The sequence below is a fragment of the Pavona decussata genome, unplaced genomic scaffold (assembly GCF_977016875.1).
Source record: "Pavona decussata unplaced genomic scaffold, jaPavDecu1.1 SCAFFOLD_46, whole genome shotgun sequence".
Lineage (NCBI taxonomy): Eukaryota > Metazoa > Cnidaria > Anthozoa > Scleractinia > Agariciidae > Pavona > Pavona decussata.
Window position 1 is genome coordinate 579,864 of NW_028145468.1, and position 25,269 is coordinate 605,132.

The 25,269-nt window shown below is 40.2% G+C and overlaps 3 protein-coding genes across 4 annotated transcripts in view; all 3 read left to right on the forward strand.

The window, feature by feature from the left end:
- Window positions 1–24,880, forward strand: part of LOC146482334 (uncharacterized) — a 65,570-nt gene extending 40,690 nt beyond the window's left edge. Inside the window, exon 2 of the mRNA XM_085107181.1 lies at window positions 21,001–24,880. Coding sequence (XP_084963307.1) covers window positions 21,025–23,955 — 2,931 coding nt within the window. The 5' untranslated portion in view covers window positions 21,001–21,024 and the 3' untranslated portion in view covers window positions 23,956–24,880. The remainder of the gene's footprint in view (window positions 1–21,000) is intronic.
- LOC146482336 (uncharacterized) overlaps window positions 1–25,269 on the forward strand; it is an 88,514-nt gene that overhangs the window by 10,785 nt on the left and 52,460 nt on the right. The window contains exons 2-3 of one of the 2 annotated variants that reach the window (XM_085107169.1): window positions 3,422–8,363; window positions 24,874–25,008. In XM_085107169.1, coding sequence (XP_084963295.1) covers window positions 3,446–7,387 — 3,942 coding nt within the window. In that variant the 5' untranslated portion in view covers window positions 3,422–3,445 and the 3' untranslated portion in view covers window positions 7,388–8,363; window positions 24,874–25,008. Of the gene's footprint in view, window positions 1–3,421; window positions 8,364–24,873; window positions 25,009–25,269 lie in introns of those variants that run through there. The other variant, XM_085107170.1, reaches the window with a different exon arrangement.
- The window catches only part of LOC146482337 (uncharacterized), a 53,363-nt gene that overhangs the window by 10,746 nt on the left and 17,348 nt on the right, over window positions 1–25,269 (forward strand). The window lies entirely within an intron of this gene.

The window sequence follows — 25,269 nt, forward strand, 5'->3', positions numbered from 1 at the left end:
GCGGCTGGTATCATCAACAAGCGATTCGGTAAACCGCAACAACTCATCGCAGCGCACATGGATGAACTCTTAAAGATATCTGCTTGCATGAGAATCATTCTAATGCTCATACAAAACCCACAGACAAACATCAATACGTCCTCAAAACTTCATGCCACCCAAACCACACTAAACAAACTATTCCATTCAGCCTCTTCCTGTGAATCTGTTGTAATGCTCTACCGACGCTTTCCTTTGACAAACGAAGCGAATAACTCATCAAGCACCTGGTCAAACGTGGTTATAACCGCTTTTCCCTACAGAGATGCAAATCGCGTGCGAGCCATCTCACGTCACACAACGCTACAGCCACAAAAACAGACAGAACACCCTTTGTCATATCCTTCAATCCTGCTCTTCGCAAAATCTTATCTTAAGTGAAAAAACATATCAACATCCTCCAGTCCTCCGCCAACTGCAAACAAGCTTTCCCTCATCCGCCAGTAATAATAATAATAATAATAATAATAATAATAATAATAATAATAATAATAATAATAATAATAATAATAATTATTATTATAATAATAATCATTGTGGTTAGGTGAGATGATGGTGATGAATACCAAGATTGATTACCAACCATGACTTTTATACATTTTTATATAGGCTATGACTTTTATATATTTTTTATATATTTTATATTTTTAGACTATAACTTTTATATATTTTTATATATTTTATATTTTTTTTATTTATGTATATGTATTTTATTGATTTATTCACGTGCTATTTTAAGTTTCGCTTGGCTCACGGGTTACGCTACGCGCCCTGTGTTGCCTTCTTATACTGTGCATACAGATAGTTTTACTGCGCATAATAATAATAATAATAATAATAATAATAATAATAATAATAATAATAATAATAATAATAATAATAATAATTATAATTATAATTATAATTATAATTATAATAATAATAACAACTTTATTTATCCACGGAATCCTTATCACTAAAAAGTGGTCTTCTAAAGAGCCGTGCGCAGTAAACCTAGTGCTAAAAAGCTAAGGCATTAAAAATACAATAGCGGAAAAGAAACTATTTAAATTAGTTATCGCCAGTTATCACCTACGTAACGCAAGTCTACGTGATCTCCTGGTCCATTCCGGGCGAGTGGCACTTCTTACATTGGATTAAGTAGATGAGGTTTTTGGAATGACAAGATATGTAAGTCGGTAATTTTACGTAATTCGTCAGTGTTGAAAAAAGTATAGTTCGTTTGACCTTCTTGGAGAAATGAGCAAGTTAGGCATCGTGGGTGGTTGCATTTATGAATTCCATGAAGGAACGAAAGTGATGTTTTAAACTCGGGGGAGACAAAGCGCCAACTCAATGAACGTTTCTGGGAACACCGCAGATCTATCCTGAATCACCATCAACTAATCAATCCTACTCCTGCCTCGCTACATTTCAACCAACCTGGCCACTGAATCAAGGACATCCAGCTAATCCCGCTTGAACTTATACGCAGCAAACGAGACTAAGTTAGAAAGGCTCGTAAAGCTCATTTAATCAAGACAAGACATTGCACCCTGGGTATGAATAGACGTGACGAAACACGCCAGTGACGTCTCACACTTGTAACTTAGCCCTAAACAACCAATCATTGTCAAGCATTTTATATTTGAAATCTTCGTTTGTAACGATCCTTTTATGTTTCTCACTTTTCTTTTTCGTTCAGCCCCGAAAAAGGTTTGTATTGCAAACCAAAATATCGGGCAAAAATTTGTTCTTTTAAAATCAATATATTTCAGTTATTCTAGCTTTGTTGTTTATTCTATCAAGCTTGTCACCTCCGCCGTTGGGATCAGTCTGCCGTCAATATTTTGTATTCCAAAGAAAAGCCCGAGTTTAAAAGTAGGCACGGTTTTTTTTCCTGTCACAAATCGCTAATAGCCCTTTGACGTCTTCTGCGCGTGCGCGTGGACGTGCGCGAGATATTAGAGTATGCGTAGAAAAGGTCAGCGAAAATTCGGCGGAGCACATGGTGTGTAGAGTGTTTGCACGCTTGATCAAGTGAAGCTGTCTTTGGTGGAATCTTAGGGATTGTGAGCTTGAATATTAATACCGTGATCTCTAATACGCTAAATCCATGGTAGACCGACACTAAAACATTACGAGTGTCCATTTTGGAACGGGCGGGCCCATGAACTTTATGTGAGACTTTTACGAGGGAACTCTTCCGAGTGAATCCTTTATCGAGAAACTTAGATTAAGTGAGCTGTCTATGGAGATTGAAACGCTGAGAGAATCATCCGTGACTACCGGAAATGAAGCCGGTAGAACACTTGAAGATTGCGAACACCTGGACTACCGATTACTAGTTTGGATGCTCTACCACTGAGCTACAGGAGACTCGTGGGAGCTAAGGCCATTAAACTTAAGCTATATTCTTTCTTTTAATTTTTGCTTTCGTGTTTTGATCATCATCTCTACAATTATTGTAATCGCGCGCACATGTAGTAGTCAAGCACCGTAAACACTTATTTCCATAACCGTCAAAGCACTTCTTGTTGTATATGTGATGGCTATGCAAACACTGTTATTATTTCCATATTTGATGATTGTGATATTTTTTCACTTAACTGTAAATGTATACAAAGATTCAATGGTGACAATCGAGGTGAGAAAAGACATGAGATCTCCCTATGCGAAGTATGCTTATTATAATTATTCTCATATCAGGATATGTAACCACGTACGCAATACAAAGGTTCTCTCTTATTTTGAAGCTGATAGTCCAAATCAAGTCCATTTTGTCTGTTAAATACTCATTCCGTCGATACTAATCGCCAAAAGCACTTCTTGACCGCTAAAACGGCCACAACAAAATCGACTTTGTCGCGGTTTTGTTGTAAGGCAACTGGTATCGCTACGCTCGATTTACTCATTTCCCGAACAGCGGCTGGTAATCGAGTCTTATTATCGCGAGATATGTTTATTCATGTAAACAAAAGTTATTTCTATAAGAGAAACCCGAGTACACGCAGTAATGCGTCTAGTTTCACTTGTTAAAATCTTCACAAAATTATCGCGGAAATGGCTGGAAATAGCATTTTTCGAGCATGCTTGGGGGGGGGGGGGGGGAGGAGGGGAGATGCCCTAGACCCCACTAGCTGTGCCCGCCTTTGGCGCTCAATTTTTACCCCTCTGTGTGCACACTGCGCAATGGTCTAGCTACGCCCCTGCAGATAATTTTCTCTATACGAGACTTTATCTCTCTTACATTCTTAAAGATAACGTACGTTTAAGCTGTCAACACACACAGACAAAACGCCTTTAGAAACGTAAACGTGACTTGCGAACGGAGCGTTAATGCTTGAAACAAGCCACCGAATGTCCAACAAGCCTTTGCTAACAGAAAAGTATTACTTTATAGAGCCTTGAGTCACCCAAGCTGAATATGGGTGCTGCAACAAAATTCAGCAATGAACAACTTAACTACTTCAGGATTTGCTGTGTCACCACTGATGTACTAGCTGACGGTCTCCGAACAATCTTCAAACAGGAATGGGACAACCGCTACAAGGCTACATTAGGTGAATGGAAGGACGAGCCAAGAAATGGATTGGATTTCTATATCGGGGAATCTCCGCGAAACCAAACAAGAAATGCGAGACTTTTAGCGACCATGATAAACGGAAATCGAGCTGAGTGGGATTGCACCATGCTCTTTTATGCCATCTTGTACTCGGATTGCATCGGCAACAGTGTTAACGCAGTTGTCAAGTCAAATGTAGATGACCTCAGAACATTTCGTAATGAGGAATTTGCTCACATTCCACGAGGCCATCTCTCAGACCCAGAGTTACATAATGCCATAACTAGAGTTGATGTTGCATTCCAAGCACTCGGGCTCTCCACCTTGCGAGTTCAGGAAATAAAAAACCAGAGAAGTTTTCCAACGGACGAGTTGGCAAAGATCTTGAAAAAAGTTGACGACCTCCATCAGGAACTTCAAGAGAAAGAAGAAAAAATTCAAGAAAAAGTAGCTGAACTTCAAGAAAAAGAAAGTGAAAGACAAGTCCTTGATGATCAGCTTCGGAATGAAGTTTCCTCATTTTGCATTCTCCCTCCAAAGCCGTCCCACGACGTTGCTGGTAGAGATGATGAGGTGACTAAAATAACCCAACAGCTGAAGGAACTCAAAGAAGGCAACAAAAACCGCTTAAGTTACCTTTACATCTCAGGAAATCCTGGAAGTGGCAAATCTCAGTTAGCTGGGCTCATCGCAAAGAGATTTCTCAAAGAAGTCACAAACACTGCATTTGTAATGACTCTCAATGCTGACAGTCTTGACTCACTGTTAGAATCGTTTGTCTCTTTCGCTCGACTGTTGAAGTGTTCAGAATATGCAATTACAAACACCCTTAGTTCTAAGAATTCAGAGATAGAAAACAAGATAGCAAATCTGAAGACGTTAGTTAGCACAAAAGTTGAGCTTTACACGTCGTGGCTATTGGTAGTTGACAATGTTACCAGTATACCACAAGTAAGTGCTCATTTGCCAGAGCCTGGGAACGAGCAGTGGTTAGGAGGACAAATGCTGATCACAACACAGGACACTGCTTTCATCCCTTTAACAAACTCTTTCATTAACCACATCCCAGTGAGCAAGGGTATGGAGCTTGCTGATGCCACTTCCTTATTAGCCACGCTTTCTGGTATCACTGACAGTGAGATGGAAGCAGAAGTCGCGCGGACATTAGACTATCAACCTCTTGCTTTAGCAAGTGCCGCCACATTTGTCAAACAAGTTCGTGAGAGCAAAGGATCTTCAAACTATGGCTGGAAAGATTACCTGGAAAAGCTAAACAAAGGCCAGCGCGCTGAAACTGAGAGCCTTCTTTGTGAGACAAACCAAAGCTATCCAAAATCCATGACTGCAGCGATTACATTAGCCGTGAAAAATGCGATGTCATCAGACAAAGTTTTAAAACACACATTCAGTTTTCTTTCGCTTTGTTCTCAACAACCATTAAACATTGAAATTGTGTTAAACTACGTTCGGAATGCAGATGAGGAATTGAAGGATGACGATATGATTCGAATGCGGATTCAAAGGAGCCAACTTCTGTTATTTGAAGAGGACGATACTGGCGTCTACGTTCGTGTACATCAGGTCGTGCGCAACGTGATAACATCTGAAACTAAAAACTCTTTGGATTGTGAAAATCTCGAAATCTGTCACGGGGCCATCACATCATTTAATCACTTCATAAATGACCACCTGTTAGATGACTTAGATTGTGTTGGTAACAGCAGCCATGTGGTTCCTCATATAAAGTCCTTAACCACAGAAATTCAAGCTACCTATAACAGAGACGACATAGTCACACTCGTCGAAAACCTGACTTTGAATATTAGACACTACCCAGATTATTTCGTTAGGTTCAGCAAGATATGTATGAACCATTGCGAGTTTAACACCGCTAAAGGGATCCTGAATGTGGCTTTAAAATTACTTGTGCATAATGGGGTCGTTAGAGACGCAGATGCTTTCACATTCGCCAATTCTCTGCTTGGCAATGTTCATCGTCTACTAGGTGAGTTTGACCACGCCCAACAGTATCACGAGCGTGCCCTTGCTTTACAGCTACAGAATTTGGGACCTCAAGATATCAATGTCGCCAGTTCTTATCACAACTTGGCTACTGTTCTCAGAGACCAAGGTGATCTTGAGCAGGCGAAGGGGTATTATGAGCGTGCCCTGGCTATTCTACTACAAACGCCTGGAGTTCAACATGTCAACGTCGCCAGTTGTTATCACAACTTGGCTACTGTGCTCAGAGACCAAGGTGACCTGGAGCAGGCGAAGGAGTATCATGAACGTGCCCTGGCTATAAAACTACAAAAGGTGGGAGCTCAACATGTCGATGTCGCTACTTCTTATGATAGCTTGGCTACAGTACTCCGTGACCAAGGAGACCTGGAGCATGCGAAGGAGTATTATCAGCGTGCCCTGGCTATTCGACTACAAAAGTTGGGAGCTCAACATGTCGATGTCGCCAGTTCTTATAACAACTTGGCTACTGTTTTAAGTAAGCAAGGTGATCTGGAGCAGGCGAAGGAGTATTGTGAGCGTGCCCTGGCTATTCGACTACAAAAGCTGGGAGCTCAACATGTCGATGTCGCCACTTCGTATGACAGCTTGGCCACTGCACTCAGTAAGCAAGGTGACCTGGAGCAGGCGAAGGAGTATCATGAACGTGCCCTGGCTATAAAACTACAAAAGGTGGGAGCTCAACATGTCGATGTCGCTACTTCTTATGATAGCTTGGCTACAGTACTCCGTGACCAAGGAGACCTGGAGCATGCGAAGGAGTATTATCAGCGTGCCCTGGCTATTCGACTACAAAAGTTGGGAGCTCAACATGTCGATGTCGCCAGTTCTTATAACAACTTGGCTACTGTTTTAAGTAAGCAAGGTGATCTGGAGCAGGCGAAGGAGTATTGTGAGCGTGCCCTGGCTATTCGACTACAAAAGTTGGGATTTCAACATGTCGATGTGGCATGTTCTTATAACAACATGGCTACCGTACGCAGTAAGCAAGGTGAGCTGGAGCAGGCGAAGGAGTATTGTGAGCGTGCCCTCGCTATTCGACTTCAAAAGCTAGGAGCTCAACATTTCGATGTCGCCACTTCTTATAATAACTTGGCTCTCGTACTCAATGCCCAAGGAGAACTGGAGCAGGCGAAGGAGTATCATGAGCGTGCCCTGGATATCCGACTACAAAAGCTGGGAGCTCAACATGTCGATGTCGCCACTTCGTATAACAACTTGGCCACTGTGCTCAGTAAGCAAGGTGACATGGAGCTGGCGAAGGAGTATCATACACGTGCCCTGACTATCCGACTACAAAAGTCGGGGGCTCAACATGTTGATGTCGCCACTTCTTATAACAACTTAGCTACTGTACTCAGTAAGCAGGGTGACCTGGAGCAGGCGAAGGAGTATCTTGAGCGTGCCCTAGCTATTCGACTACAAAAGCTGGGAGCTCAACATGTCGATGTCGGCAGTTCGTATAACAGCTTGGCTAAGGTACTTCGTGCCCAAGGTGACCTGCAGCAGGCGAAGGAGTATCATGAGCGTGCTTTGGCTATTCGAATACAAAAGCAGGGAGATCAACATGTCGATGTCGGCAGTTCGTATAACAGCTTGGCTAATGTACTCCGTGACCAAGGTGACTTGGAACAGGCAAAGGAGTATTACGAACGTGCGCTGACTATTTTGGTAAATAAACATGGAACTGAGCATCCTTTTGTAGCCAGTGTTCAACGGAACTTGGGCCGGTTATGTAAGAAACATAAAAATAAGAAAGTTGCAGATTGCCAATTGCTATGACTGCCGCCATTCATAGCAATACGATTCTATGAGAACGCTTGGATTTCGTGCGGTAAAATTTGGACCAGAAGTATTTAATTGCGATGCAAAACGAACGCTTCATGATGGAACACAATTTAGCAATATATGAAAATTTTTAAAAGGAAGGCGAAAGTTGTTATAAATTCTTTCGTTTTTGTTTGGCTAAATTCAAGCTTTTTTAAAAAACTGTATTTGGAATCTAATGCACATCCCATTCTGATATATAATTCTGGCGTCCCGTGTGGGATATGCACTAGATGCGGCGTATGCACATTGATTTTTAGATTTATTTAAATCAGTACAACCGTGAAATTATTCTTATGAACGGATGAGGTAATTCACCGGCCCTGGCCAAGATTGAAAAGAAGCCAAGTCTCTTTGGCATGCTCTAAGCTCATCACAACAATTAAGTGTGTTTGTTGCGGTTCAATTTTATCCTTGGTTCAATATTTGTTTTCCTTTGTTTTTGTATATGAGTATAAACAAATAGAAATAAAAATTGAACCACAACATTTTCACCTAAGATTAAACAATGAACAGTCATCTTTGTTTCGTAAGCAAAGTCGAGCGAAACTTGGAACATACCAAACTGTGCGGAAACTGAAGGCATAGTCCTCTATGATCACGCGGGTCGAGTTATCGCGCGAGGAAGCGACTTTCGCGCTTTTTTGCATGTTTCGCTTCTCGCCGACTATCACTATCAGAAAATAGGAACTACACGTAATGTTACTGAGTTCACCATACACAGGTCAGTGGTTTGCGTATCAGGGTCACACAAGTCACTTGTCTGGACAGAATGGCCTCGAGGTTGGGGGTGTGTCGTATAAAATACATTGGGCTGAGATGCTTTTTTAGAGCCTTACAGCAAGAGAGGATCCTCTCTTTCTTAAAGTTATAACATACAGTTGTTTTAAACGTCAACTTTTTCTTTTCGAAGTACCTTTTCACGCGCAAGGTATAATAGGTCCGAGTCAATACTGAATGATCCTTGTTTCTAATGCCGTATACGATATACGAGAAACATTAGTTTAATGGGTTTTAATGTTTTCCATTCGGTTACTTTCTTTCGTAATGATGTAATTTTCAGTTTGTAAAACTTGAAAGTTTTGCAATATTGTAACTACGTTTTACGATCCTGTAAATAAAGCTTGTTGTTTCACAAAACATGGATACAAAAACATTTTATAACGTGCAGACTATACTCACTCCTCTACACGAATTTCCATAAGTGTTACACCAATTCCAGGCTTTGGTGGTAGGAAAACTAAAAGCTAATGATCAAAAACTTGATCTTATAAACACCAGGAAAACTAGCGTCTCCTGTTTCCTTTGAGAGGAAAGAAGCCGGATCTGACTTCTTCAAGTTCCTCTGAAAGGAAATTATAGATACGTCTGTGCGCAGGAACCAGGAAATCCTGAATTCGAATATTCAAGCTTCCGTAAAGTTTTGATCATGAACCCGTAAGGTATCAACTGAAATATTTCGATGAATATCACTAGGAAAGCTGCTTCCGTTTATTGACAGAATTAGCATCATTTTTTTCGTTTAGAAAAATTTGAGCAGTTACTCATGGAGGTAATAGTTTTCCTGAACTTTTAGTTTTTCAAATCTGTACTCAGTACTCAGCGGTTTAATGGCGACATTTATATTACTTGTTATCAGCTGATAAAAATTTCGAGAAGCTCCACCCACCATTCTTGCCACTATGACCAGAGTGGCCTGCTCTCAGGCGTTTATATAGAAATCTGGATTAATAAACCATGTGGTAAGCAAGCTCAAAAGCTGTTAAACAACATGAGTAAAGCATAGAATATCGAGGACTCATTTATAGGGAGTTGAATTACCTTCTCTTGGTTCGCAAATTACACTGCATTTAATCCAATCAAACAATCGTTCGCCTACTCAAGTTGTTGGTGAACCATATGTAGATCTTTATAAGCAATGCCGAAAGCATCAGTATGTAAGTCGTGCCTCGTAAAGCTTGCAACCTCAGTTGAAAATAATCGAAGAAGATTGAACCTTGGATAATAGTTCTACGTAGTTCAGAAGTAGTGAGTGAGTCAATGACCATGGTTGGCAGAAGTCCGGGAGATCATTAATATATGCCAAATGAGAAAAAGTTCATTCATCAAATGCTTATCTGATGATAGATATATCAAGAAATAAATCAACAGCACCTAAAGTGGTTCACAAGGTAAGGAAGTTAAGGTGGAAATTCGTTTCCAATATATTTTTGTCATTGAAATCAGGTTGAATATGTTATCACAAATAAACATGCTCTAGAGGCGCTTGGATCGGGTGCGATACTGCCAATCGTTATGTACCTTGGTGATGTAACAATTGTCACGTGTATAAGAACACCCATTTGTCAAACAAGTTGATCTTTTAAGGTGGCCGAACACAGTTTGCGCGCGCTTTATAGATTCTGTTAGTGATGCTATTAAGCGCGCGCTAGGGTTGTGGTACGCAAATACGGCGGTCGATGAAGTGATCCCTCAATTTCACATGAAATGGATAATAAAGTTAAGTTTTGATCCTAAATAACTAAGTTTCTCGTTTCTGGACTCTTTTTCTTTTCTTTCCGAGCAAAAAAGTCATTCACCAAGACCTTTTGCATGCTTTTCATCTTTGCCATGAAACCCAATTAAAGCCACGCATGCGCATTTGAGCAAAAAATTGCGACTGCTTGTTTTCGTGGAAATGAACTGTTTTCTAAGGAACCGCTTATTAGAATTTCGTGAAATTTGGCATGAAAATAGTTCCCTAAAGCGTAACTCACCTACAAAGAGAAACCTAAATCTAACAGAGGGTATCTTCACAAAACAGTAAAATGCAAAATCAATATTTACAGGAGATCTCTCTGTTAAAATTACATGAAAATAGTGCAACTGTGTCAGTGTTTTGTGAGTTTTTCTGGATACAAAAAATGGAAAAAATCTAATGAGTACATTTTCTAAAAATAAAGGAAACCTACTATTTATGGACGTTTAATAGCTCGCTGCGTTGCCATGGAAACGGTACTTAGCTCAACAAGACGTACGAAAATACATTCTTTCTTAGTTAGTCAACACCATACCAATTTTGGACGTCCAGAAATGCATAGTTTCCAAATAACGTCTTCTAACACCTGTACACTAAAAAACTGTATTCGGCCACCTTAACAACAAATATTTTGTTTCGAAGTATCTCGGCGGACATAAATAAAAATGGTGGAAAACAAAACATGAACTTTTCTGTCATTTTCTACGCTCATGGAAAATCGCTCAGTGATAACAGGCTGTAAATCTCACGCGCAGTGGTGACCATTGCAAAATTTTTCCGAAAGTCAAAGGAAAATTACGCATTTGAAGTTGCTTTCTCTCTGCGCTCAATGTTCAATAAAATTCAGAAAATGTCAACGGAAGGTGGTTGGCGAAATTAGTTAATAGTAAGACCACAGATAGGTTTGGAGGATAGCCTTAGACCCTTGTTCCCAGAGGTTTCCCTTGTAAATTGTGAGGGGCGCCCCTATCAGTTTGCAAGGGAAAAACGAAAAATGATTTGGTGACATTAGAATTAATTTTTTTAAATTAGTTTTTGAAAATATTAAAAAAATACAACGCATCACAGCTCAAAAAAACAACTCTTAACTTAGCTCGGCAACAGATCCCAAGATAAGTGCAGGTGAGTATATTTAGTTCTACGGTTTTACTGAATTTAGTTCCAATAGAGATTTACCATCGCGTATACGTGAGACGCGAACGGCAAAAATGACCACGTGACAACGATTTTCTCGCTATTATTCGCGTTTGCCGGTTCCTGTTTCTACGTGAAAACTGGCTATTTCCCGTTTACCGTCTACGTGAGCACTTCGTAAGTATTCTTTCCTTTTTTTCTTATACATATAAGTAGTTAATTATTGAAAACAAGTACCCCAATAATTTTTCCAGCAACTCATAGAAGGGAAAATTAAGTTTCATGTTTAAAAATCCTGTATAGCTCACTCCTTACCGCACTTTTCTTCATGAACTCACCACAATAATTAGTAAGTCGCTAAACATCGAAACTCACAACTGATTCTAGCTAAAAAGTCGAAAGGTTCACACCAGATAGGCGTGAAACGTAAAACAGCAAGATGACGTTTGCCGTTTCACGTAAACGCGATGCTAAATCTCTCTACTTTTAAAATATTTGCGTGTATAAGTTCCTCTGGTTCCATACGACTTAGTTCTCCGTGACAATTGTTTTTTGACAGTTTTTACTTGTTCGTTCGTGAGAGGCGAAAATTTTTCCCAAACAATGTTCCTTGATAACTGAGTTGTATTTACCTGTCTAAACGAACGACAAACTAACTTGAAATTTTTTTGGTGGTGGCCGCAACACAGTTTTATACATACGAGCAAGTGTTACAAAACGTTTTCTGACATTTTTTACTCGATCTCATGTAAAGAGTGAACGTGTTTATAACAAGTTAGATTTTGTGAGTGTAATCGACTTAAGAGGCTCCTTAACAAGTTTCTTTTGTTGGCTGCTACAAGCAAAGCTCGATACCTGTCTCTTGACAAATCTTATTGTTCAAGAATTGGCATGCCAGTTTTTCAACAAAGAGACTTGTCAATAAAAAAAAAACTTTTGTTAAATTTCGTCGTATCCCCGTGCTTGAAAACAAAACTCATCGCATATAACAAATGTTTGGTTTATCACCAGAGTTGATAACTTAATTAAGGTTAATTGGTCACCGTAAAGAGATCAGAGTGCTGACGTTTCGAGCGTTAGCCCTTCTTTCGACAAAGGGCTAACGTTCCAAACATCAGCAGTCAAATCTCTTTACGGTAAACAATTTACGTTTAATTCTAAACTCTGGTGTGTTACCACTAGGCTATTGTTATTGTTATCAAGGGTGCGTTCGACTGACCCTATTACGGAATAGGAATACATACAATGATGACAAGAGATCCCTCACAAGAGGTTTTTGGAGTTACAGTCAAGCCTCCCGTAAACGGACACCCTTGGGGCCAGAAAAAGTGTCCGCTTAAGAGAGGTGTCCGCTTATAGGAGGTTAAAAAGGTTAAAAATATTGGTGCTTGTATGTAGCTGAGAACATGACCAAGTGTCCGCTTACGAGAGGTGTCCGCCTACGGAAGGCGTCCGTTAGCGGAAGTTCGACTGTACTGGAGTGCAAAGTCGCTCTTTAAAAATGATCATGTGTCGGCGAATGTTTGCAGGAATGTTTTTGCAAATTTACTGAAAGAGAGAAATCTAAGTACTGTTTCGCTTATTCTTATTCCGAGATAGAGTCAATCGAACGCGATCTAAGAATTTACATGAATCGTTTTTCAAGAAGCGTTTTCTAAAATTATGTGCTCAAAGAATTTCGACACAGCATTAAACTTTAATTGCCATTTTCAATCTCAGTATAGTTTTTTCTTTTCTGTGACCAGGAATACTGAAATGTCTGGGTTTCAGGAAAGTTTAATAAAGAAATGTTTCCAGGACAGCTTTTCATTTCATTGTTTGTCAGTTCAATCAGCCACGACCTACCTTCCTTCCTTCCTTCCTTCCTTCCTTCCTTCCTTCCTTCCTTCCTTCCTTCCTTCCTTCCTTCCTTCCTTCCTTCCTTCCTTCCTTCCTTCCTTCCTTCGGTCAGTCAATCAGTCACTCATTCTTTCGTTCATTATGTCAAGTGTGAGGAAACACGCCAATGACATGTCTCACACTTGTAACTTAGTCCTAAACAACCAATCATTGTCACGCGTTTTATATTTTAAATCTTCTTTGTAACGATCCTTTTATGTTTCTCACTTTTCTCTTTCGTTCAGCCCCCGAGGAAAGTTTGTATTGCAAACCGAAATATCGGGCAAAAATTTGTTTTTCTAAAAAACAAATATATTTCAGTTATTCTAGCTTTTGTTGTTTGTTCTATCAAGCTCATCACCTCCGCCGTTGGGATCAGTCTGCCGTTAATATTCAGTAACTCTACCCCAATGAGGGGGGTAGGGGGGAGCAGAGACGGGGGAGCATTTTGCTCAAATTATTATTCATTTTTTTTATTGTTATATTAACATGTTAAAAGGCGCGTTTTCACTTGTAACTACTTCAAATGGATGTATCTGGCACTATAAATTCGATTTAAATGTTAAGAAAGCTATGTTCTTGCCCCCTTAAAGGTGGGGGTAAACGTGAATTTGAATGGAATTTTAAGAGGTTTGAAGAAGAGATAAAAGAAAGAAAATGATTTTTAAAACACCAACAGACAGTTGATACCCACGCAAGAGCACCCCAGTTTTCTAGTGGACTAACTTGGTATCCGTTTATTAATTATAACTACAAATTCTAATTTTAAAACTTCACTAAATCTTCAATATTTCTTACTTCTCTTGATTTAACCAATCCTTCTAGAAAAACTATCTCCTCCCAAATATACCCAAAATTCGCCTAAAAATTCACAAAACACCCAACAACATAGATTTACGGGATAAGCAGAGAGTTTTTGGATTGCTTGAAACGTGAACGAGATATTTCCATTAAACCGATTTTAAGCGGCATGGAAACGGCTTTCAGGTTTACCCCCGCCTTAAAGGGGGACAAGAACATAGCTTTCTTAACATTTAAATCGAATTTATAGTGCCAGATACATCCATTTGAAGAAGTTACAAGTAAAAACGCGCGGGCGAGTTTCAATAAGAACGAAACAGCTGTCCACGGTTGCAGCCCTGTTTTGTCGGTTTCTGTCGGGTTGTTGTCTCGCAAAGTCAACTCTTTCACGTAGTATCAGCCTTGCAGTTTGTGTTACAGTTTATTGTTGGCTGGTTAGGTCTCTTGTAGATCCTACGTCAACTAGCAGCATTATCGTTCGCGGTCCTTTGCAGTTTTCACGTCTATAAAATTACTGTTTTCGCTCAACACTCTGACAGAAGTCTTGAACTCGTGGATTTCTTGACATCTTTTAGGTTGATGTCGATTACATTAAGGAATTTCTAGAAAATGTTCGTCTTAACTTCTGTGTCTTCTCTAAACGCTAAACGCAGTAACTATGATGCATAAAGTTGTTGAATATGTGCATTCAGCAGAGAAATGTGTAGCGTGACATGGTTGTAGCAACAAGCAACAAGACTTTGCCCTTGTCATGTCTAGGAAATGTCGCCACTTTCGTGCTGCACGCAGAGTAAGAAGAACGTCACGCTACCTGTCACGTGAACATAGTCGCTCGCGAGTATCTACAGCAATAATAAAGTTTCTAAATTTTGCGATTTTCACTATTCCAGGAACTCTTTACGAGATCTGTCTTTCTAACAAGCTCGCAGAATTTTAGTAAACATGTAATGGTGCAAAAAGATGTCGCCGAGAAGCGTTGACATTTGTCATGATTAAAATCGCGTGATCTGAACACGTGATGGCTGAAAATAGACGAATACGTCGTGTCTTGAAGTCGAAAGTGAAAGTCTTTCGAATGTCCGCAGTGTTCATTTTCAGTGCAACAGTTCTCTTCTTATAATAGTAATAACTGCTGCTTGCTGATATAGTTTACTCCGAAATATTAAGTGGAAACTTAGCAAACGGTAAGTATTCTTTATTACTGACGTTGGTTTCGCATTTATGACCCATTTATCCTCATTTATGGCTGACATTCCAAGTAAACTAGTACAATTCCTACCTTGTCCCATGACACTCAAGTCAGAAATTTGCGTCTGTTTATTGAAGGTTTATTATATCAATCGCGCTGCTTAAGATGGGACCGAAAACAAATCGTTTCCTTTGATTCATTCGACCACTTCGGTATAGCACTTGGCGACGGTATACTTTAGAGTCCAAACAAGAACGAATCGTGAAATTTGGTTCAATTAAACTTCGGAGTACGTATATTGCCATTCAACTAAAAGCTATTTTAAGAGTGTAGTACATCATCTCATCATCTGTTGCTGTTTGTATTTCACCTTTGGTTTGTGAAGGGAAACATCCTATCAAATTAATATGTACTGTTCTACTTAGAATGTCGCAATGCATTAAATGTTGAGGTGTCTAGAAAACGAGAGCAATGGTGCGGGGTTGCGAGTTTACGCAACAGGACGGCTGATTTGGTGGGACGGCAAATTGTGCTTGTGTGACCAACATGACGGCCAAGTATTCATGACTCTAGATTGTAACATTCCTACTGCTCGTGGTTTTCAGGTTCTCACAAATGAGAGAACACCAGTTTTAGTCGCAAATCGCCTAAAAATATGAATGTACTAAAATGTCATGTTGGTCACACGAAGATATTTCACCATTCCCTTCCGTCAGCCGTCGTGTTGCGTATAGCGTCAGGAGGACGTGTAGCCTGAGTATCAGGCTTTCCTAAGGGGAGGGGGGAAGGGGAGGGGGAGGGGGAGGGGAAGGGGGAGAAGAGGAAAGGAAGGCCTGACACAAAACCTTTCAGAAGTTTGTGTCGAACGTCCGAATTTTGGACGTTGGCGCTGATTGGACGAAACACAAAAGGTTACGTCACACCACCGGAAACAAAAATTATCATGATAGACTAGACAACGCAACTGTCGCATGTTTTGTATTTTGATATCAAAGGTCATTTCTGTCATTTCTGGGTTACGAGTGCTGCGTTTATCGCCTGTTGAGCAACCGTCGTTCTTATACCCGTTGAGGCATTTTATTTGGGTTTGGTACGTTTGGCTTGTTTCAGTGCGTCCAGTGACAGCACAGCCCCTCTAGTTAGGATTTGAAATAATCTTTATCCGGCCGCCAATTTGTTTTCGTAGCTGAGATCTTGTGTTTCTTATCACGGCTATTTCTTTTGATTAGTTACGGCTGCGTTTTTGTCCTCACTTCTTGCCATCCTGAACTGTGAGATTTTGTATTTTCCTCCTGTAATGAAGCTGTATTTAGTCGCGAATTCTGCTCAGTGGTGCTCAACAGAAAATATTTTGTTTGGAGAGACTTTTGCAATGGAGCTGTCTGTGTAACTTCTATTCATATCTCCCACAGCGGTCATCGCTGACATGACAGTTGCATGACCGGAAGTTATTTGGATTGGCTACTGTTTACGGCGAAGCGTCATGCTCATCGAGGGGCGGAATACTCGTCTCAATGCTTTTGTGTCAGGCTTTTCTTCCCTTTTTCCCTTCTTCTCTTCCCCCCCCCCCCCCCCCCCGAAAAGCCTGATACTCAGGCTAGAGGACGTGTCGCCTTGGTGCAGACGTCTCCTATTTCCTTTTTTACGCTCGGAAAAGTGCAATAGGAGACGACTGCAAAGTTTCTGCAAGCATCCCAGAGGACGTGACTTGACACAACAAGCAAACTGGGGTGTTTTTAATCTCCTTCGCAGCCGTTGGAGGGAGCGCGTTGAGTGACGAGCCCAAACGAAGTCTGTGTGAAGGAGACTAGGGTGTTATGTGACTACAGAGGTCACTACAGTCACTACAGACAAAGCCGGACATTTGGAGCTTCCGCGGGCAACTGATTTTGAAGTGAATTTTAAAAGCTCATCCAGTGGAATTTTCCATTTGCCATATATAATCCTCTTATTTTCGAGAGACACTGATTTTATAGCCACAACAGCAAAAGCGAAGAGCTGTCTGTTGTCAACAATGGAAGAAACGCTAAAACCTTGAATTGAGCATGCGTAGATCAGATGCACAGAAACGCACAAAAAGGCTTCCTAGCCTTTAACCCTTTTAATATTGTAAATAGTTAAGTATGAACATTGTAATAGTAAGAATATTGTGTGTCGTCTATAATGTATTTATGTTGCATTTTTTTGGTTAATGGCAAAATAAACGAATTGAATTGAATTGAACCGTGACAAGGGCACATATGCAGGTGTTCCCTTCTACAAAATAAAAATGGTTCCAAAAAATAAATGAATTAAAATAACCAAATAATCTTAGAATCTTTAGAAGATCTTCAGAGGATTTTTCTTGACTGCAGCTCGATTAATTCAGCAAGACAAAGTAAGAGATATCCTGTTTTAATCAGGTTATACTGGCTGCTTAAAAAGTCAACATAAGGGTGTTAACATTGGTATAGCCTCCCTCGCAGACCGTCTTTTGGCTCGTTACGCAATCTTTGCTTCCAACCGTTGGTTCGTTGGGAGGAAAGATTGCGTGACGAGCCACAGAGAGTGTTCGAGGGAGGCTAACCTTGGTAAGGTCCTCACTAATTTTGCAAATGTTAAGGTTACCGGTCAGTATAAAATGCAGACTGCAGATTGCAGACTGCAGACTGGGTATAAAATGCAGACTAGGTATAAAATGCAGACTGCAGACTGCAGACTAGGTATAAAATGCAGACTGAGACCAGAGCCATCTCTTGTCAAATACAGGATACATTTCCGAGATGATCTCCCGCGAAATCGACCATATTTTTGCCCCATTTCTCAACAGTTTGTTTTCTTTATCTCGATTTGGTAGCTTTCATTTCCTGAGGCCCTTTCTTCACAAAGAAGACTCGATATCAATCGCTTTGCATTAGTTCGTAAACAATTTTAATACGCCCTTGACGGTTTTCATATTATAAAGAGGGAAACAGACCTGATTTCCGAGGGGTCAAGCAATTTTAAATCGACAGATTTTAACTTGTTTCTTTGAATAAATAATGTCAAAGACATTGCATACCGTCAGTATTCTAGCAATACATGAACACATATTTTATTCAAAAAACATTATTTTACATCCACTTGCCGATGTCACCAATGTCATGTTGACGCAAAGCGGCGAAAAGTCGACGCCGTGCAAAAATTAAAGGTCATGTTTCGGCGTTATTGCTTACGTCATGATTTGGGGCTGTTTATTTCAATTCACTGAAGGTTGGCACTTTTGGAAAAGAATATATAAAAATGTCAATTTCATGGAAAAGGATCTTGACAAGCGATTGACACTCGTGTAAGTTAAGTTGAAAAATTCAAAATGCATCCTATACTTGACGAAGAGACTGTTTTGGTCTCAGTCTGCATTTTATACCCAGTCTGCAGTCTGCAGTCTGCGTTTTATACCTAGTCTGCATTTTATACCCAGTCTGCAGCATGGGCAATAGGAAACGTGGGTTTCGACTAAATAAATATTACATTTATCTCAAATATAGTTGAATTACTCACAATAAAGTAGTCTTCAGGCTTTTCTGGTCGTTTCTCCCCATTTATTTCTTGTAGAACAGACCTAACATTCTTTATCGCCAGCAAAAGCTTTCGTTAAGTCTTGGTAACCGTGCCGTGTTTATTGAAACCCTAGGCGCGGCCGCTAAGCGCGTGAGTGTTAACACTAAAAAGTGACTGGGTAGGAAGCGATTTAACCGTTGCTAGGAGATTAGAGCTATTGGCCAATCACTGAACCGAAAATACAATAGGCATTGTTTTTCAAATTCGTCTGCGCCTGGTAAGAGCACTGCAAACTCCTTCCACCCCTTGCTAGTTACAAAATATGACAAAAAGATTACTCTCCCCACATGGAAGGAGTCACAATTTTGAAATATATGACTGAACTGATATATTTGGGCTTTGAAAATTGCTTAGTTTATTGGATTGCTGTTGGCCAAACTGTGTATTGAAATCAATGATAATTTTTCTAAGTCAGATAAACAGAAGGTCAAGAAGTAGATTAACGAAGGAAAAAGTTCCATTACATGTAATAACATTTTATTCAGGATTTTTACAAACATTACTTGACGTATTGCAGTCCGGTCTTCCCAGCTTTAGCGAGCGCTTCTTCGGATGGCTTCAACATCGAATGAAATTTGTTGCAGTTAAATTACTTGCACTTCTAACAAGCTTAAGGAGATATAGATATTTATGGCAAAATGCAACAATCGCTATATTAAAATACAGAAGAAAACAAATCGAACATTTTAAAAAACGTCTTTCAAGCGCTGAACTGGAGTAAACGCACTTTAAACGATGGTATTTTTTTTCCAAACCTGGAATGAAGTTAGTTTTTGGTTCCATGGTAAGTTATTCAAAACAAACAACGAAATATTCTGGTGAAACAGCTTCCAACTAACCACATATTTTGAACTCGAAGCGACTCTTGCTTCCAGTTTTCTCTCTCCCGAGCATTGTCCGACACCTCTTCGTTACCAGACTTCTATCGGCCTTTTAGACCCCCAGGAGCGGGCACCCTTTGCTTCCTTATATGGAGATGGGCATAGTTTCTTCTTACGAGCCTCGCACGATTGATCAAGTTTGGTTCCTACCCAGGGGGGATTATGAGTTAACGCTCGCGAGCTCAGTGGTCGCGCCTGGGATTTCAATAGGACGAACGGTTACCAAGACCGAACGAATGCTGAATTTGTTTTGAGTCAAACGGCGCGTTGTTACTTGCTAATCAGGGCTATTTTACAAGAAATAAATGGGGAGAAACGACCAGAAAAGACTAAAGACTACTTTATTGTGAGTAATTCAACTATATTTGAGATAAATGTAACATTTATTTAGTCGAAACCCATGTTTCCTATTGCCCATGGTCTGCAGTCTGCATTTTATACGGCTGACCGTTAAGGTTACCCGATACTTTCAGAGGTGTCTCGCGTTCAAGCGATGTAGCGCGTCCAGTTTAAACTGTAGATACCTAAACCCCTATAAACCCTTATAGAGCTGACTATCAAACCATGCCAAGAATTTTGAAATAAAATAAATTGTCGAATTTTTCACGACCTCTAATTGCGATCGTCCGAATCACCTTTTAAAAGCTACAAGTCAAAGTGAATTTTTTTTTGCTAATTTAATTTGCTCCTCAGTTTCCGGACCCAAAGAGCTAAAAAAACGTGTCTGCGTTTTGCCATATTCAATCGCAGTAAAAATTTATAGAGCATTTTCGAAGTAGGGTGAAGAAGAAAAAATTCGCAGGCACATTTTTGTTGTTTAGATGTTAAACTAGCTACTGTCCAAATTTGAAGGCAAACGAGCAAATTCCTTTTGAGTTTTAGCTCTTTGAAGTGGCTCCTCCAAGTGAAAAAAATTTATTCGAGAAAACAGCGCTAAAAATTCGGCAATTCATTTTATTTTAAAATTCTTAGTTTAGTTGGATAGCCAGCTGTATAAACTTTAATTTGATATAAGGGTTCAGGTATCTACAGTTTAAACCGGACGCGCTACATCGCTTGGACGCGAGACACCTCTGAAGACACCTCTGAAGGTACCGGGTAACCTTAAGGACGGGCGTTTCTCTCTTTTCCAATATTTCGAAAAACACGGCCTTTCTTCTTCAGGGTATGTTTGAGACTGACTCTGTGGCAAGATACGTTACAATTTTAAACAGTTACAATAGATACCTGAAAAGAGGCTAAAGTTACATAAACAAAAACGTTACGATTTGAAATTTGAAAATACAACTGGTAAATAGGTATAAGCTAACGTTACAACGTAGTAGACGAAAACACAATACCTAACAATGAGTTAATTACATAACTTAGAAAGATGAAAGACGGGAAAAATGTTCATGTTTCATCTCTCCTATTAATACGTAAGGGTCCAATAGTTTGACCTCTGTCGATAAAGTATGCCTCTCTAGCTTTGCGTACACTGGATTTGATGGGTTCCTCGCTTTGACTTGTAGAACAGAGCGTCAGACCTTGAAACAACCCACCAAGAGTCCACCACGCGTTTGCTAACAGCAAAGTATTGTTTTTATAGAGCTATAAGTCATTCAAGCTGAATATGGCCACTGCAACAGAATTCAGCGATGAGCAACTCAACTACTTCAGGATTTGCTATATCACCACTGATGTACTAGCCGAGGGTCTCCGAACAATCTTCAAACAGGAATGGGACAACCGCTACAGGACTACATTGGGTGAATGGAAGGACGAGCCAAGGAATGGATTGGATTTCTATAATGGGGAGTCTCCGCGAAATCAAAGAAGAAATGCGAAACTTTTAGCGACCATGATAAACGGAAATCGAGCTGAGTGGGATTGCACCATGCTCTTTTACGCCATCTTGTACTCGGATTGTATAGGCAACGGTGTTAACGCAGTTGTCAAGTCAAATGTAGATGACCTCAGGACATTTCGTAATGAAGAATTTGCTCACATCCCACGAGGCGATCTCTCGAAGCCAGAGTTTAATAATGCCATAACTAGAGTTGATGTTGCATTCCAAGCACTCGGCCTCTCCCCCTTGCGAATTAAGGAAATCAGAAACCAGGGAGGTTTTCCAACGGAGGAGTTGACAAAGATCTTGAAAAAGGTTGAAGACCTCCATCAGGAACTTCAAGAGAAAGAAGAAGAAATTCAAGAAAAAGTATCGGAGCTTCAAGAAAAAGAAGATGAAAGAAAAGTTCTTGAAGATCAGCTTCGGAATGAAGTTTCGTCATTCTGCATTCTCCCTCCCAAGCCTTCACACGACGTTGCCGGTCGAGAAAATGAGGTGACTAAAATAACCCAACAGCTGAAAGAACTCAAAGAAGGCAACAAAAGCCGCTTAAGTTACCTGTACATCTCAGGCAATCCTGGAAGTGGCAAATCTCAGTTGGCCGGCCTCGTCGCAAAGAGATTTTTCCAAGAAGTCACAAACACAACATTTGTAATGACTCTTAATGCTGAAAGTCTTGACTCACTACTAGAATCGTTTGTCTCCTTCGCTCGACTGTTAAAGTGTTCAGAATATACAGTTGCAAACACCCTGAGTTCTAAGGATTCAGGGACAGAGGAGAAGATTGGAAGTCTGAAGACGTTAGTTAGCACAAAAGTTGAGCTCTACACGTCGTGGCTACTGGTAGTCGACAATGTTACGAGCATACCTCAAGTAAGTGTTCATTTGCCAGAGCCTGGGAACGAGCAGTGGTTAGGAGGACAAATGCTGATCACAACACAGGACACTGCTTCCATCCCTTTAACAAACTCTTTGATCAGCCACATCTCAGTTAGCGAGGGTATGGAGCTATCTGATGCCACGGCCTTATTAGCCAAGCTTTCTGGTATCAGTGACAGTGAGATGGAAACAGAAGTCGCGCGGACATTAGACTATCAACCTCTTGCTTTAGCAAGTGCCGCTACATTTGTCAAACAAGTTCGTGAGAGCAAAGCATCTTCGAAATATGGCTGGAAAGATTACCTGGAAAAGCTGAACAAAGGCCAGCGTGCTGACACTGAGAGCCTTCTTTCTGACACAAACGCAAGTTACCCAAAATCCATGACTGCAGCGATTACATTAGCCGTGAAAAATGTGATGTCATCAGACAAAGTCTTAAATCACACATTCAGTTTTCTTTCGCTCTGTTCACAGCAACCATTAAACCTTGAAATTGTGGTCAACTATGTTCGGAATGCAGATGAGGAATTAAAGGATGACGATATGATTCGAATGCGGATTCAAAAAAGCCAACTGCTGTTAATGGAAGAGGACGATAGTAATGTCTTCGTTCGCGTACATCAAGTTGTGCGCTATGTGATTAAATCTGAAACTCAAAACTCTTCGGATTGTGAAAATTGCAAAATCTATCATGGGGCGATTACATCTTTTTATCTCTTCATAGATAATAACTCGTTAGATGACCTTGAGTTTGTTGCTGAAAGCAGGCCTGTTGTCCCTCATTTAAAGTCCTTATGCACCGATATTCAATCTACTTATAACAGAGACGATATAGTCCAAGTCGTCGAAAACTTGACGTTGAATATAAGACGCTATCCAGATTATTTGATTAGGTTTAGCAGGATATGTTTTGACCATTGCGAGTTTAACACAGCAAAAGGGTTCCTGAAAGTAGCTTTAAAATTACTTCGGCATGATGGCATCGATAGAGACGGAGATGCTTTAAGAGCCAATTCCCTACTTGGTAATGTTCATCGTGAACTGGCTGAGTTTCACCTTGCCCGACAGTGCCACGAGCTTGCTTTGGCTATTCGAATACAAAAGCTGGGAGCTCAACATGTCGATGTCGCCACTTCTTACAACAACTTGGCTAATGTATTCCGTGCCCAAGAGGATCTGGAGAAGGCGAAGGAGTATCATGAGCGTGCCCTGGCTATTCGAATACAAAAACTGGGAGCTCAACATGTCGATGTCGCCAGTTCTTATAACAACCTAGCTACTGTACTCAGTGACCAAGGAGACCTCGAGAAGGCGAAGGAGTATCACGAGCGTGCCTTGGCTATTCGAATACAAAAACTGGGAGCTCAACATGTGAATTTCGCCACTTCTTATGACAACTTGGCTACTGTACTCAGTGACCAAGGAGACCTGGAGAAGGCGAAGGAGTATCATGAGCGTGCCCTGGCTATTCGAATACAAAAACTGGGAGCTCAACATGTCGTTGTCGCCAATTCTTATAACAACTTGGCTACTGTACTCAGTGACCAAGGAGACCTGGAGAAGGCGAAGGAGTATCATGAGCGTGCCCTGGCTATTCGAATACAAAAACTGGGAACTCAACATGTCGATGTCGCCAGTTCTTATAACAACTTGGCTCGTGTATTCGAAGACCAAGGAGACCTGGAGTTGGCGAAAGAATATTTTGAGCTTGCGCTGACTATTTTGATGAATAAACATGGTCCTGAGCATCGTGTTGTAGCCATTGTTAAACGCAACTTGGAACGGTTATGTAAGAAACATAAAAGTAAGAAAGTTGCAGATTGCCAATTGCTGTGACTGCGGTCAAAGCATGGTTTTTACGATTTTATGAGAATACTTGGATTTTGTGTTGTAAAGTTCGGACCAGAAGTATTTAATTGCGATGGAAAACGAATGCTTCGGGATGGAATACAATTTTAAATATAAATGAAAATTCATAAAAGGAAGGCCAAGCTTGTCATGATTTCTTCCGGTTTTGTTTGGCTAACTTCGAGTTTTTGAAAACTTTAATTGTAATCTAATGCATATCCCTTTCTTATTTATAATGCTTCGGCGTGCCACGTGAGATATGCGCTAGATGCGCCGCATACATATTAAAAGATTTTAACAGTTATTTAAAGTAATTCACTCGAGAATTTATTCTGTTGAATGATGAGGTCATTCGCCGGCCCAGGCCAAGATTGAAAAGGAGCCAAGTCTCTTTGGACATGCTCCACGCTCATCACAACAATAAAGTGTGTTTGTTGCGGTTCAGTTTTATCCTGGGTTCAATATTTTTTTCCTTTGTTTTTGCATATGATTATAAAAGAAATAGAAATAAAAATTGAACCACAACATGTTGTTTCGTAAGCATAGTCGAGCGAAACGTTAAACATGGCAGACTGTGCGAAAACTGAAGGCCTAGTTCTCTACGATCACGCGGGTCGAGTTATCGCGCGAGGATGTGACTTCTGCGCGCTTTTGCATGTTTCGCTTCTCGCCGACTGTCACTATCAGAATTAAGGAACTACTCGTAACGTTACATCACCACACACAGGTCAGTGGTTTGAGTATGAGCTCCACTCAAGTCACGTTTCTGGACAGTATGAATCTCTAGGCATGGGGTGTGTCGTATAAAATACATAGGGCTGGGATGCTGTTTTATAGCCTTACAGTCATAGCATACAGTTTTTTTAAACGTGAACCTTTTTTTTTAAGTGTACTTGCATGCACAAGGTGTACATTAGATCAATTTAAGTTAAGTAGCACTTGTTGAAGAACTGAAATAGATTATCATGGTGTGCTCAGTGGAGCAGCTATAATGAAGCCTACCAAACAAATTGTTGTCATCTGTAGTTTCTTCAAAACATAGTTTATGAAAGGAGTAAAAATTGGTCGGGTTTATCGGTCAGTGCTTGTTGACTGACTTATAATAGGTCCGAGTCAATACTGAATGATCCTTGTTTTTAATGCTGTATACGATATACGAGAAACATTAGTTTAATGGGTTTTAATGTTTTCCACTCGGTTACTTTCTTTTGTAATAAGGTAATTTTTTGTTAATGTTTAAGTTTATAAACTTGACAGTTTTGAAAATATTTGTAACTACTTTTTGCGATTCTGTAAGTAAAG